General features: G+C 44.7%; 1 protein-coding gene across 7 annotated transcripts in view; it reads right to left on the bottom strand.

Annotated features, from left to right (window-relative positions):
- Positions 1 to 16173, bottom strand: part of ATP6V0A1 (ATPase H+ transporting V0 subunit a1) — a 55711-nt gene that overhangs the window by 7470 nt on the left and 32068 nt on the right. For 3 of the 7 annotated variants that reach the window (XM_042967412.1, XM_042967413.1, XM_042967414.1), the window contains 5 exons: positions 12517 to 12635; positions 11595 to 11811; positions 11005 to 11112; positions 6200 to 6307; positions 148 to 265 (listed from right to left, as the gene is read on the bottom strand). In XM_042967412.1, coding sequence (XP_042823346.1) covers positions 148 to 265; positions 6200 to 6307; positions 11005 to 11112; positions 11595 to 11811; positions 12517 to 12635 — 670 coding nt within the window. Of the gene's footprint in view, positions 1 to 147; positions 266 to 6199; positions 6308 to 9510; positions 9633 to 10114; positions 10190 to 11004; positions 11113 to 11594; positions 11812 to 12516; positions 12636 to 16173 lie in introns of those variants that run through there. The other 4 variants (XM_015540022.2, XM_015540024.2, XM_042967416.1 and 1 more) reach the window with 3 other exon arrangements.

Here is a 16173-nt window from a genome sequence, read left to right as displayed (position 1 = left end):
CCCATCTGGACATCTTTCCCCTGGGACTCAGGAGTCTGAATAATTCCAGCGCCTTTATGTTATTTCCACTCTATTTAAGCTCCGCATCCGAGAGAGTGCCCAGAGAAGGGGAAAACCTAATTTTCAATCTGGGAGAAACACACTCACGTGCATGAGCGAGGCTGAGGGCCCAGAGCCGCAGGTAAGAGGCGGTGTTGGAGATGCAGCCCAGGCAGTACTCGATGGTGTGGATGGCCTGGTGGACCATGGTGTCCCCAAAGTCAAACTGTTCGTGGGAGAAAAACCAGAGAGAAGATATAAGGCTGGGAGGGGATGTGCAGAAAGGACGTGATGGTCACCTGGCACTTTGGGCCTGGGCCCGAGCACTAACAGTTACACGGAACAGGAATCCCAGCGTTGAATTCAGGTGATGTCTTCAGCCGTCCCCAGAAATCCTGCCTGGCTTAGCTCCCCAACTGGATACCCCATTTCCCTTAATACGCTATATTTTAATGACCTACATCTTAATGAGATTCTTCTCTTTACCTTGCTAGGCTATAAGCCCAGGGGTGGAATGTATGCCGAGTTAAGAGCACTCAGAGAAATGGACTGTCTGGACCCAGGACTCTTAGGGCCCTGCTGCTGGGCCTGCTCCAGCCAACTTCCTCTTTATGGCGCCCGAGTGAAGTGCTTTATTCTAACTGAGCCATGAGAGCAGAACGGCCTCTTCCCAGGCTACACTTCAGCCACCGGCCAACAGGCCAGGAGCTGCTGAGGCAAGACTAAGCCTCCACAGCCACTTCACTCATTATTCCGATAACCTATTGGGAACAAGATAACCTCCTTTTTCTTTTGTCACTTCTGAAAAGATTACACAGGGAAATTCTGGCAAAAGTTTCACAAAATCCTACAGTTGACTGAGACCAAACATAACATCTATTGTTTTTTCGTATTTGTTTTTCTCACGCTCCCTTTCTCCCAGCTTTCTTTTCGACATCAAAAATTGTTTCCAGAGTGGGGCACCTGGGTGGCTCAGTCGATTGAGCGTCTGACTTCAGCTCAGGTCATGATCTCATGTTTCTTGAGTTTGAGCCCTGAGTCGGGCTCTGTGCTGACAGCTCAGAGCCTGGAGCCTGCTTCGTATTCTGTGTGTGTGTGTGTGTGTGTGTCTCTCTCTCTGCCCCGACCCCACTCACGCTCTCTCTCTCAAAAATAAACAAGTGTTAAAAATAAATAAATAAATAAATAAATAAATAAATAAATAAATAAATAAATAAAAACCGTTTTCAGAGTAAAGGGGTAGGGGTAGAACAAACTTTCAGGAGTTCATTTGTAGGTCCGCTCCAAGCACAGCCAGGGAAGAATTACTGGTATGCTCTAGAAGCATCAGGCATACTTCAGGCCTCTCCTGTGGCCAGGTGGAGCCATCAGCAGCCACCAGAGAGCAGGAGGCGGGCTCTTCCCATGCTCCTCCCACGCAGCCCAGCCTAGAACCCCAGAAGCACAGGGCCTCCCCTTGCCTTCAGGTCAGAGTCTATTTTTTACCAGTTTCTTTCAAGACTCACATGACTCCACTCCCAAAGGACCCCAGAAACGTCTTGGGAAATTGCAGGACGAGAGGAGGAGCTGGCTGGTAAAGTGCTAACAGCCCAGGCCCTCAGGGGTGTGGTCAGTGGGGAGAGAGGCCAGCTCCAACACACCACCTTTGGGCGACTACCTCAGTTTCCCTCACCTCTGACCATCTACACTCTGAGTATTTCTGGGCTTTTCTTCTGCAGTAGGTTCTTCAAGCCTCCTAGTTACTCTGAAAACTAAGATAATCCTAGTTACCTCAATCCCAACAGCGCCGCTAAGAGCTCTCCCACCACTGTTGGCCATCACCCAGAACCCATGCTCAGAGGAAGGAAGGGTCCTGGCTCCGAGGGGCACTGGTGTCTGCTCCTAAGAGCTCTATGAAAGTAGGGACTGCCGGGCTTCCTCAGAGCCAGCCCCTTGTCAGCAGTTTTACTCTACCCGGAGTTCTTCCCACAAGAATGGAGAACGTGGAGAAAGCCTCTCTTCTAGACCATGGGCAAGTTTTCATTTCTATACAATGAGGGACAATGATGCCGAGGTGAGGATTTAGTGAGAAATCAGCCAGGCACTTAGGAGCCTATCACTGCCTCATGAGTCAGCGGTGACTGAGGAGCAATCGCTGTAGACTCCCTGTCTACACTCCACTCCACCTGCAGGGCCCATCCACTACTCCTCTCCTGCGCCCTGCCCTCCACCCTCTCTGCCCCGCACACCTGACCTTCCTGGCACCCCCTCCCTTGCCTCCCAGTTGTGAGGTCTAACAGACCTTCTGTGTCCTGACTGAACCTCTGCAGTCTCTGCCACTGTCGCCTTTTCCGCCTCCCTCTCAAGACACTCGCCTCCCCTCAGTTTTCCTCCTACCCCCTGGGTGTTCCTTGGTTCTTCCCTAAATGCTGGAGGGTCAGCCTCAGCTCTTACACCTTTCCTGCAGCGCTGCCACTCAGGGCTTTGACGGCCACCCCTAGGACTCCCAAATGGACGTCTTCATCTCCGTGTTGCCCATTTCCAACTGGCCGTGCCATATCTCTTCCTAGTGCCACCCAGATTGATTAACTGCTCTCCTCTGACCCCACCACGACTTCTACTCCATGTCCCATGTTTGATGGAGTGTCACCACTAGGGCCCCAGGCACCCAAGCCTGGAAGTCCATCTTGAATCCTCACTCACTCTCACTGCCTACACTCATTAAGGCCCTGGGACCTGTAGCTCTTTCTTCCTTAATCTCATTATTGGTCCCTCCCTTTCCAACTCCCGGCAAACGCCTCACTTCACTGGAGGCTTCCCAATTGTTTCACGACTCCTATCAGACTAGCTGGTCTCCATGCCTCCAGACTGTGACCCCTCCCCAATCCACTACCTCCCATAACACCCCCATTAGAGCCACGCACATGTGTTGTGACACTTCCGGCTTCACGGTCCCCTGACGGCTCCTTGTTATCCAAACACTTTACTGCGGCTTGTTTCTGCAACCTCCAGGCTCACCTCTCACTGGTCTCCAACTCCTGGCCCTAAGCTCCAGCCAAGCTATGAACTTGCTTATCCCCCAAATGTGATGGGTCCGCAGGCCCGTGTCTTTAAGATAAATATACACACCGATGGGTCTGCATTCCCATCATCCTCCCAAAGAGACTCCTGCTTGACCAGACTAAGCTTAGCAACAATTTCCTTAGGGAACCATTTCCTGGTCTCCTCTTCTCCACTCCCACCCCAGCACCTGTCAGGTGCCCTCTTTCTGTGTTCCCACAGCATCCTGGGCACACCTCAGTCACACCACCTGTCACCCAGACTGTTTCCTCAATTTGTCTGTGAGTTCCTTGAGGGCAAGGACTATGTTTTTCTTCTCGCAGTTTCTGTACACCAAACAGAGTGCTTGACACATAGAGGGTGAATGAATGAATGGGTGGGATAAAAGAATGAACAGATGGATGGATGGGCAGGATGAATGAACAGATGGATGGGCGGGTGCGTGGGTGCGGTGGATGGATGGGTGGGATTAATACACCTGGTGAGATGACACAATAGGGAGAGGGGCGACTGACCCCTGCTGAATGGTTACAGCCTTTAAAGATTTCCCAGACAATCAACTAGCCTGGCCCTGCTTTGCAACTGGACTGAGTGCTCCCCAGGGAGAGGGGTTGCTGCTTTTAGCAGGCTGGAATAATGGCCTCCATGGGGCAAATGGGTTTTCACAGCCAAGCAAAAAGGGGAAGTTCTAGAAGAACTTCCAGGCTGGATTAAGAAAAAAAAAAAAGGTTTGAAATCTTTAGGTTAGATAATTTTAACCCGATCTAAATCTGGCTGTGGAGAACTAGACTGCCCATGTGCCTGATAAAATGTCATCATTATTTAGGAAGCCATGGGAAGCTGAACCCCTGAGGGAGCTGAGGGGCCAGAGACTCGGGAGGCCGAATCACAGTCCATCTGGTGTGGATGTCCAACACCCCTGGGGAATAGCTACAAATGAGGACCGTTCTGACAATAGCCATGGCATTGGGTGCTCAACTAGGAAGGCACTTAGAAGAGCAGTATTGCTGGAGGTTGTGTTACTGGGCTCCTCACTACCATGGAACACAGTCCCAGCCAGCCCTTCCAGGCAGCTCCACCATTGACTGTGAACAGATGAGCAGTCCAAAGGAACCAGAGGCTCCTGGAGGCCAGCAAAAGAGGCTCTCCAGCCTTCAGGAAGATCGAGCACTGCCTGTTTTTTTTTGTTTTGTTTTTTGTTTTTGTTTTTGTTTTTGTTTTTTTCACAGAATCAGCAAAGGTTTTCCCATTCCCATCCCACTGCCCCTTTAGAGAGGACCAGGAGAGCCAGGAAAGGGGAGGGCTCATGGGTCTAGATATTTTAGAGAAAAGTTCTGGGGGAAGATGCAAACAGTGCAGCAAGGCCTTTAAAACACCCAATTCAAAATGTGTGTATTGCTAAATGAATTACTGCCGAGCTCAAAGGCCTTCTACTCCAAATGTGGCCTGAACAGCCAACTTTGTTTCTATTACCTGGTATTAATATGAACTCCTTTCATGCAGCTGGGATTGCTTTTTCTGGGATGTATCGGAGAGGCAAAGCCTCCTCTTGAAAGCTGTCTCCCTCCCACCTGGGTCATAGTGGAGGTACAAGTGACCCCAAGCGAGGGTCCAGCAATTCTCACTTCAAGCATCATCAAGCTGATGAGGACAGTAGGAAGAGGGTGGCTGCATCTCAGACAGGGAGGAAGGGTGAGCTTTACTCACAAGCTCTCAGAGGAGCAAGGAGGAAACAGCTACTCCCAGCAGCAGAGCGACCATACCATACATAACATCACAGGACAGGAAGGCAAAGACCAATGGGATTTGACCCCCAAGGGGGTCACTTCAAGAATGCCAATGCAGACATTACTTGTAGCTCCTTTCAAAGCCATTCTCAGAGGTATTAGATCAGCAAAGTCAACGAAACAAAGACAGAGGTGACCGACATGAGATGCAGTTAATGGAGACGGATGTTCTCAGAACACAGGTTCACGGACTGGTTAGAAATGGCCAGTGAGATGCAGGACACACAGGTGTCACATGTGGCCCCAGGGTTGCGGCAGGGTCAGCAGAGTGATCACAAGGATGGGAAGAGAAGCCCCAGATAAACATGAAGGCAAAGCCAGCTTGTTTCTTACCACTTCGTCCTCGGTAGGCTTGAAAACACAAATTTACACTTAGTGGGAAGCCATGCCACACAAGGTCACGAGTCATAAGCACAAGGTTACTGACTGTTTCTCGGGGAAGACCGTTAATGTTAAATGGGTCTAACGTGCTGGAGGCAGACATGCTCAGCATACAGAGAGCAAAACCAGCAGGATTTAGAGCATGAAGATACATATTTTTTAAAGGCACCCCAACACTTGCAATTCCTTTTTACAAATGTCATACACACAGTGGAAGTGGTCAGTAGACTGAAAAGTTCAGTCACCTGGGTCCTCAACTCCTATTCTATTTGTTTGAAAAAGAACATAACAAGGGGGAAAAAAGAATATAACAAATAGATGACATTCACAAGTTCAGTTCACAGGTTCTGTGGCATGAGGGGTCAAGGCAAGCAGACCGGATTTTAAAAAGCAGCTTGGAGGTGGTGGTTTAAGGAAAAGTCTAATTTGACCTTACTGCTTTTCACCCTCCCTGTAAAAAGTAGGCAAATAACATTTTTCAAAAGCTCAAATAATGTATCTGCCACAGAGAGCAGATTCGTGGGACAAGACTTTAAAAGGACCAGCGATTACAGTTCCAACTGGAACCATTCCTGGAAGGGGCAAGGGATGAAGAGGCTGCCCTAAGGGGCCTGTGTTTCTGGTAATAAGACCTGGGAAGCCGGGGTCTCCGCTGCCCTCGGTCCCCAGGAGCACAGTTAGTAATTGAGATTTGCGCGCAGAATACTGCAGGCAACTCGGAATTCAAGTTCGGACCATGAAGCAAAGCTGCTATGGGGGCTGCCGGTGACACCTAGAGTTCAGAGCAGGCCCACTGGAAAAAGCTGTGGTGCCCTAAGAGGCCCAGAAGGCAGGCTGATCATTAGTATTAGTATTTTCATTTTCTAAGAAGACTGTAGGGAGGCCTCCTATGCACATAAGCCTAGGGCTGACCCACAGTAGAAGGAGAGGAAGCCCACGCCACTGGATCTTACCTCTTCTGCGTCCTCTGAATGGGTGGAGAGCTGGTCATGCTGAATAATCTCAGCATCCTCCTCTGTCGGTCCGTTGCCCACCCTGATCCCACCAAAGTTGAGAGTTCCCTACACAGATGAACAGAAAGAGTAGAATTTGCCTGGGCTTTAATGTGACATTCTGTGAGTGGGGAAGGGTGATGGTTAGTACATACAAACCTCAGAAAAGCATATATTCTAACAACAAAATCAAAACCCGCTGATCCAACAGGCAAGTAAAAACAAACCACTGTTCCCACCCCAACCAGCACCGCCCCAGCCCCAGCCCCAACTACATTTACCACCTCATTCTGATCAGAGGAAACATGCAGCCTGCTGCACCAAGACTCACCAACCTGGCCTTGGTCAACACTAACTGAGATGACTGCTTGAATGAAAAGTTTAACCTGAACGGACTCTTGCAATGAGTGTAGCTCTATCTGTAAAGTTGTCAGTGGTCTAAGTTTTTCTAGAACTAAAGATCAGACTTTCTAAGAGGGAGTGGAGCCAAATGACATGGTGACCATAACCTGGTCTGATAAACTTTCAACTGGAACCCAAGAGTTCCAGCAACTTCTCCCAGAAGCATACTGGGTTTCTGCCCAGGAACAAAGGACTTCCTAGATCAGGGAAGGGAGAAATCTATATGGACATCAGCCTGCGGCCAGAGAATACTGAGGTCAAAAAAAAAAAAAAGGAATGAAAAAGTCCCCTTTCCTTCAATGGAGGATTCTGGAGTGTTACAACAACTCTCTTCCAGGCATGTGGGCAAATGCCAAATGGGTGTTTGCTTCTTGTTTCCCAGGCATGGTGTTCAGTGGGCTCTCCAGAACCAGAATTTCTAAGTCAACCTGACTTGGAAAAGCTTGGGCTTACCGAGACAAAAGGACTCTTTGAGTACAAAACCAGGCAGAACTGGGGTTAAGACAAATACCAATGAGTGCTAACCCGCCAGAGTGAACAGGAGCTAAAGAAACAGGTCCTGGGCCCACTTCTTATGGTTTCTGATCAGGGACCCCAAACGAGGCAAGAGTTCAAAAACTTTTCTCCTGCAAATCGGCCTTCTGGGCAGCAGCACAATGTGCCAACAGGTTTGCTCCACTGCCCGGAGGTCCCTACTCACAGCTTCACCTTTTGGTGTGCAGCTTTTTACTACAGCTGACTGACCACCAGAACTCAGTGCTTGGGCAAATTCTCCTTCTCCTTGAAGCAGGGCTTCTTCCGTGCTGGTCAGGGAGCCAGCTGCATCAGAATCACCTTGAAATTAAATAGAGATTCTCAAATACTACCCCCGGAAATTGTATACTTAGTAGATCTGGGGTGGGGCCCAGAAAATCTATATTTTAAAAAATATTTCCCCACGTACAAACTGTATAAGCATTTTTTATTGTCTACCTTGAAAATTCAAGCACAAAAAAAATGCACATACCCTTTGAGACCCCCACCACTGGGAACATCTATGTTTATGAAATGTTATCAAGATATGTGGACAAGGATGTTCCCTGCATTTGTATTTATAATAGCAGAGAATTGGGAACAACCAACACATCCATCAATGACAGTGATTACACAATTTTAGCATATCCAACAGAATGTACTATGGAATACTAGACAACTATAAAAAAGAGTGAAACACTGTGCCAACAGCTCAGAGCCTGGAGCCTGCTTCCGATTCTGTGTCTCCCTCTCTCTCTGCCCCTTCCCCATTCCTGCTGTCTCTCTCTGTCTCTCAAAAATGAATAAGCGTTAAAAACAAAAAAATTTAAAAAAAAAGAGTGAAACAATCTCCCAGGATACACTAAAAATTTTTAAACTTAACAAATCAAGGGGCAAAAGAGTGCTACAGTTTAAAACACAATTCCTAGTATGTTTTAAACGTGTATACATACACATGTACAAATACATATACATATTTATATCAATAGATGATAGCAATATGTTGATATATGCAGAAAAATATTGGAGGCAAAATTCCCCTGCCTTTGAGTAGGAGAAGGAGCCCAGGGACAGGGGCACTTTCACTTTCAGTACTATTTGCATTTTCTAACCTATTGCTTTAATTTTACTTTTTAATGTCAGTGGAGGATTGTCTGGGTCATAGAACTGTGGACTATCTTTATTACTTCTTCTGTTTTAATACTCTAAGAAACAAACGTAAAGGTCACCAGGTGATTCTGATGTGTACTCAGATTCGGGAAGCACCGAGACCCTGGGCACCTCCAGGTCATGCAAACATTACACCTGACAGACCTCAGCAGGTGGACTGGAAGTACAAAAAGGGCACTGGTGACAGGAGAGGACCCCAGCATATCCTGGCACGGGTTACAGGGTTGAGGCAGGCTTCAGGCTTTAAGGATCCTAAAGCAGAAGGTCATTTCTGAAGCTTTTCCCAACCAGCAGACAGAGTGAGGGGCAGACAGGGTAAACCTCTCAGCCAGACACTAGCAAGTGTCCCTTCAGGACACAGGACATGAAAATTACAGGAAGGGGAGATGAGACATACACATCAGCAGAAAAAAGAAAACATTAAACCATAATACACTGCTTACAGACAACCCAAAGGACAAAGAACAGAACAAACACAGATCAGTGATTGTCTCCTCAGCCCTTAGGGTCAAGAATCCAGAGTCCTTGTGAAATGATCATCTTGAAGCTTTCATGAGGCTCAACAGAACCAGACGTTTCGCAGAAGAACCAGTGGGCTAAGAAGACTCTATGAAGGTGCAGGTTTCCAGACGGGGGACGTTTCACTTGGACAATATCGTAGAAGAGGGTAACAGAGTTAAAAGCACCAAAACGGATGCATCAGAAGCACATCCTAAATATGCTAAGACTAACAGAAAGAAGGGCACGTGAAAAGAATGTCAATAAATGGATAGTATGTGGTTTGTGGACTTAAAACATTTCTCAAAGGAGAGAGTAAATCCCTGTTTGAAAATAATTTTAAACAGTAACATTAAACTATCTTCTGATCCAAAATATCAGCCCTTTTAGATTAGTTCTAGAAGGATCACAGCAGTTTTCTAGGTTTAAAATGATCAGAAACACCTAATGAAGGAAAGAGCTATCCATCTAAATATTTCACTTTCTTATAAAGGAGTATGATGCCACTAGATCACAAGAGTACATGTGTGATTACTGCTGGTGAGATTTTTTAAATCTTACTGATTACCTAGAATACACCGGGCTAAGTTGATACTAGCACATTAAAACAGTTTGGTTAAGAGATGTTTTTCAGGAAAAATATTGAAATACTTAACATTCAAAGTGCTGTTGCTGAATCATGAGTTAGTATTTGAAGAAGGAAAGTCGAAACAGATGACTTTGGTTATTGTACCAGATGCAGAAGACACACGAGACACATGGCGGAGTGGAGGTCTCAGTGGAACAACTGAGGACATGAGGGCTTCTGAGTCTCTTACAAAAAAGTAGACATGTATAAGCTCCGACTGGCAGGAGAGTAAGTCATAGCTAAAATGGACCAAACGTCCACGCATCACTCCGAAGCAGAAGTTTAAAGAGCAGGGAGACTTATTCAAGAATCACAGAAATGTTCTTGCTCCATGCAGAAAAAGCATCTAATACGTGGTCACAAAATACATCCCATTAAGATGATGGGATTCTGAGAGGGTACAACAGCCACTTTCCTCCCATAGACGTGACTGTACTTACAAATTTGAATAGAAACTTAGTAGACAGACCAATGATAAAGATGATATTAGAATCTACTCGTAAGAGGTGGAAGTCTTTTCTATCATTGTCCCAATGAGTGAAAAGGATGGACTTCCCAAGAGCACACATGTCCCATGCTCTCCATATAACTGAAAAGAATTCTGCTGCACTGTTTGCCACCTCTTTACACAAAATGTGATGGTTTGTCAGTTTTAATTCACTCACTGTTGCAGCCGCTGCTGCCTCTAGTCCCTGCTGGCTCGGGGTTGGGCTGACTGGGGCCTCCACAGGCTGCCCTTCCTGATAGTGAATGGAAGAGAAGAGGAAGGGAGAAAGAAACAAAAGAGGGCAGGAGTGAGGCGGGGAGACGAATGGAGGGTACATGGAAGGATGAAGATGGTCAGAAAAGGGAGAAGGAGGGTCTTGTAACTCAGCTGCTCTCCAACAGGAATAATAATCTAACAGCCGTATGAGAGTCATGCAATAAGATCTTTTGGGTTTTATTAGGCAGTGTAATAAGTAATCATTATTGCATAGCCAGAAATGAAAATTTGGGGTGTGTGTGTGTGTGTGTGTGTGTGTGTATGTATAGAATTCATAAGCACACATACATTGAGTAAACACAAGTTTATGTGTGGCATTTAAAAAAAAAAATCTTTTTCCCAGATGTCTCAATTGGTGAAAGTATCATGGTCTCATTTTAAACGAAAATGTCTCAGCGTCAGCCCTGTGGTTGCCCAGGCAAACCACATGAGTGGGTTCACCCACCTGTAGCTCCTGCAGCCCTGATTTGGCTGAGGTTGCATCTAAGCAGGCCCAGACCTGGATTTTGCTGAGCACAGCATGAGCAAAGCATGACCAAGAAAGGCAGAAACCTATGACTTGTTTCCTGTACCTAAGCTACTCAAAGCTGAATCCAGATGTTCGAGCAGCAAATACATGGGTTTAAAAAAAAATTTTTTTTTCATCAGGTCCAATGCACATGCTGGGATATGACACAAGTGCGTTTTAAGAGGATGTAGTCTTATGCACAATTCATTATATCTGATGAGGAATTGCCTTGCTCTCAAGGGGAAAAAAAATCTAGTATCTTTCAGCAACAAAAATACACCCACCAAATGCTTCCTCCTCAAATATTGATGGCGAAGGACCAGTGGTTTAAATAGTAGCATCCAAGGTACACACAGTAGCGCGACCACTACCAGGAAACACTGAATTCCTTTCTACAAAGTAAGGACAAGGCACATCACATTAATCAAACATGCAGTTTCCAACTCTAGCACAAATTTCCCCCAAACAGTATTTTCTTACTGATCTATGAATGACACCATCCAGTTTCTCAAACTAATTAGCAGATATTGTGGCAAAGCCCAAGAATTATCTGATAGGATGCTAAGGAGGATGGGCTGAATTTAGGTCTGAAGGTATGGGCTGAACACCAACACCACAGAAAGAGATTTTTAAAGGCTTTTTCAGATATCTGGCTTCCTGGGGCACCTGGGTGGCTCAGTCAGTTGAGTATCTGACTTTGGCTCAGGTCATGATCTCACATCCTCTGTCCCCCTCTCTCTGAGCCTCCCCCACTTGTGCATGCACGCGCTCTCTCTCTCAAAACCAAACAAACATTAAAAAAGAAACGAAGAGAAATATCTGGCTTCCTGGTTGAGGGAACCACCTAAGCCAGTCTACCTCTGGGTTGACTCACCTGTCCAGAATAAAGCATCGCATTACTAGAGTCACCGTAGGAAAAGAGAAACATGTTTATGAAATGAATCAGAAGGCTTGGCGCCTTCTCAGATGTATGAGCATCATAGGCTGTCCACTTGTAAAATATAAGGATAACCAAGTAGCCAAACAAAGAGGTCATGAAGATTATTTCAGGAATAAATCCAAAGTAGATATTCAGGGGTTTCTTGAAATAGCTAAAAAGAGAGAAAAAAAATGTTAAAGGCAAACAGATCCAGGGACGCCTGGTGGCTCAGTCAGTGGATCATGCGGCTCTTGATCTCAAGGTCGTCCGTTCAAGTTTCACATTGGATATAGAGCTTACTTTTAAAAAAATTAAAATTAAAAACAAAACAGTGAACAGACCCAGGGTCACCCCCAGACCAAATGGAGTACTCACTAGATCTCCTACCTACACTTCCCTCAATTCTGTCTTTATCACTTTAAGAAGCAACAGCCAGATGCACTGAAGGCAACAGAGAGAAGCAGGATTAATTGTGACTTCTAAATTTTTGGACCTTGGACAGTTCCAGTACCACCCCCACCCCCACCCCCCACCACCAAACTTTTCCCATCAGAAAGAGACTGGAAAATATAGTACCTTCTGGGACCATAGTTTATAATTTTATGTGAGTCACACATCAAGAGAAAAAAAAATACCTCACTCATTTTGATGAAAATGACATAAAGTTTTTCAAAGAGCTTTACTACAATTGTAAATTGTTAAGGGACTAATGCTAATTAAGCCTCATTTAAGAACATGAGATTTTTATAAAAAGCACCTCTTTAATGTAGAATAGGGTTCTGAGTTATTAATCCCTCCCCAAAGATGTCATGATTTCGTTAGGCGAAAGCATTATCTAAATTATGCGTGTTCCTGTGACAGAAATACAGCAACTCACGTATGGTTGAAGAGGCTCAGGCTGACTCCAAACATCATGTGAATGATGCCAAGGATAACAGACATCTTCATTTTAAAGGAGTTGAGAAAGGTCAGTTTATTGGTAGCAATGTTCCAGATCTATCACAATCCAAGGAAACAAAAAAGCATTATAAAGAGTTCATGAATGGGACATTATTATGCACCAATATTAAAAAAATTTTTAGTATTTACTTACTTTGAGACAGAGAGAGAGAGTGTGTGCACACATGTGCATACAAGCAGGGGAGGGGCAGAGAGAAGGAGTGGCAGAATCCCAAGCAGGCTCCACACCATCAGCTCAGAGCCCAATGTGGGGCTCGAACTTACAAACCCTGAGATCATGACCTGAGCCAAGATCAAGAGTCGGACGCTTAACCAACTGCGCCACCCATGTGCCCCTCACCAATTTTTTATTTTTTTAGTTTTTTAATTAAAATTTTTGTAACATTTATTCATTTTTGAGAGAGAGAGAGAGAGAGAGAGACCGCACGTGCGTGCGCATGAGTGGGGGAGGGGCAGACAGAGAGGGAGACAGAATCTGAAGCAGGCACCAGGCTCTGAGCTGTCAGCACAGAGCCCGACACGAGGCTTGAACTCACAGAGGGAGAGATCATGAAGTGAGCTGAAGTCGGTCGCTTAACCAACTGAGCCACCCAGGAGCCACCCAATTTTGTTTTTTTTTTTAAAGTAAGCTTTATGCCCAAAATGGGACTTGAAATCATGATCAAGAAAGAGTCATGTGCTCTAACACCTGAGCCAGCCAGGAGCCCTTATTTACCTATTTGAAAGCTTTTTTTAATTAGGGAAAATTGTAAGCATAGACTTAAGTAGAGAGTATAACAAATTCCCATTTACCTATGATCCAGCTTGCATACTTTTTTTTTTTCTTTTTTGAGAGAGAGAGAGAGAGCACACACTAGTGGGGAAGAGGGGCAGAAGGAGAGAAACAGAATCTCAAGTAGGCTCCACACTCAATGCAGAGCCCAGCCTAGGGCTTAATCCCATGATCCTGGGATCATGGGACCCAAGCTGAAATCAAGAGTCAGATGCTCAACTGACTGAGCCACCCAGGTGCCCCCCTGAAAAATTACTATTGGCTCAAGGTCAATCTTATTTCATCACACAACCTACTCCCCACTTCCCTATTATTTGGAAGCCAAGTTCAGATATCATATAATTTTATCTGTAAATACTTCAGTACATATCTCTAAAAGGTAAGCACTCGTTTTTATTTTACTTAAAAAAATTTTTTTAATGTTTATTTTTGAGAGAGAGACAGAGCGTGAGCAGGTGAGGTACAGAGAGAGAGAGAGGGACAGAGACAGAATCTGAAGCAGGCTCCAGGCTCCAAGCTGTCAGCACAGAGCCCAACGTGGGGCTTGAACTCACAAACCGTGAGATCACGACCTGAGCAAAGTCGGATGCTTAACCAACTGAGCCACCCAGGTGCTCCGGTAAGCACTCATTATCAAAACATAACCACAATGCTGTTATCACCCCCAAAAACATTAACAATGATTCTTTAATACCATGAAACATACACTCAGTATTTAAATTTCCCTGATTGTGCCCCAATTTTTAAAAATAATTCATTTATTCAAAAGTAGGGTACAGATCAGGTCTCTACATTGATTACTGACACAGCTCTTAAATCTCTAATCTATAAATTCTCCTTTCAGCTCTCCTTTTTAATTCCTTACAAAATATTTTAAAAAGTTGGAACATTTATTTTGTAGATGTTCCCCCGGTCTGTGTTTTACTGATCACGTACCCTTAATGTTGTCATTCCATCTATTTTTAAATATTAGTTGCCTTAAGCTTTGTCACCTAAGGGCCTGGGCATCTGTAATATCTTCCCGTAGTTCTCTGCCTCTACTTGGCCATCAAATCACATTTCCTAAATCACTGACTCTGATGCAGTCACTTCCCTGTGCCCAAACCTACCTCACACCCCCACTGTCTTCTCTACGATAAAGTGTGAACTCAGTAACCTGATAAGCCAGACCTTCCACCAGTGAGCCTGGCGTTTTTTCTGAACGGCCTCCTTGCAAGGAGCTTATCCTCGGTGACTTCTAATCTCAAAACATGTGGCTGGTTCTCTCTCCAGCCCATTTTCCCTGAAATTCAGTTCTACACCTCCAATTGCCTGATGGACATTTTACCTGTGCATCCCACAGGCACATCAAACTCAATACCTACCCTTAAGTGTCAAATGAGATGTACGTAAAACAACATCAACAACAACAACGAAACACTCTGTTAACTACAGAACCCTATATAAATGTTACCTAATATTTTTGTTAGACTCTAAGCTACTTGAGGCCAGCAGCTACATCTTACAATTCTGTGTTTCCCCCAGCAAGCACTATGCCTGCAGACAAGGATTCAATAAACATTTGTTAAATGCATGTGTGAAATGTTATCCAACCTCTCCAAGCCTTGGTTTTCTTATCTGCATGATAGGGATAGCAGTATTTCCCTGATAGAATTGTTTGAGGGGAGAGCCCTAGTGTCTGTAAACTGATGAATGGGTAAAGAAGATGTGGTATATATAAAATGGAGTATTACTGAGCCATCAAAAAGAATGGAAGCTTGCCATCTGCCATGACATGGCTGGAGCCAGAGAGTATTCTGCTAAGTGAAGTAAGTCAGAAAGACAAATATTAGATGATTTCACTTGTATGTGGAATTTAGGAAACAAAACTGATGAACATATGGGAAGGGAAGAAAAAAAGAGAGAGGGAAGCAAACTGTAAGAGCCTCTTAAAGACAGAATAAACTGAAGGTTGATGGAGGGAGGTGGGTGCGGGATGGGCTAGACTGTGATGCGTATTAAAGAGGGCACTTGTTGGGGTGAGCACTGGGTGTTGTAGGTAAGCGATGAATCCTTAAATTCCACTCCTAAACTAATATCACACTACATGTTAACTAACTAGAATTTAATAAAAATTTGGAAGGGAAAAAAAAAGAACCGTTGGAGGGGAAATCAGATATGCTAAGGGCAGAGTTCAATGCTTGGCCCACAGTAAGCATTTCTGTAACATCTGCTCTTATAATAATAAAAATACATAACTTTGTATTTCCCCACCTATATGTTTTTGTACACACTTCTCACCTATACCAATCTGAAACATTTTTTAAAGGCCAAGTTAATACCCATTTTTTATAAGAAACCTTGATCTTTCTGGCCCATAATGATGTGTTTTTCCTCTGGAATGCTGTACTCCTTAAATCATTCTTAAATCTCCCCCCACCCCCCTTTTAAGCACACAATACAAAAGATTTGATCACACTTTATTTGCCTAAGTATTTTTTTTTTAATTCTGGGATAAGTTTTTTAAGTATATAAAGATAAGAATGGAAATCTAAAACCCATAGGAAAGGACTATTTCTGCTTTGTTAAAATACCTGCTAAACTAAGTTAAACAGAAATAAATTGGGAAGGAGTCTTGAAAATCAATCTTCCCAGGGTCAAAATTATTAGCCATCTCTGAAATAAGTAGTGCAGGAAAAATTATTTGGGTCCCCAAGGCACTTGGGTCTCTTATGGTTTGGAAGTACTCTGGACAAATACACAAAAAACTTTCCAAAAACATGTCAACTGAAGGGGCGCCTGGGGGGGCTCAGTAGGTTACGT

Source organism: Panthera tigris, chromosome E1 (assembly GCF_018350195.1).
Source record: "Panthera tigris isolate Pti1 chromosome E1, P.tigris_Pti1_mat1.1, whole genome shotgun sequence".
Classification (NCBI taxonomy): Eukaryota; Metazoa; Chordata; class Mammalia; order Carnivora; family Felidae; genus Panthera; species Panthera tigris.
Note: the sequence above shows the minus strand (reverse complement) of the source record. Positions and strands in the feature narration are given on the sequence as shown.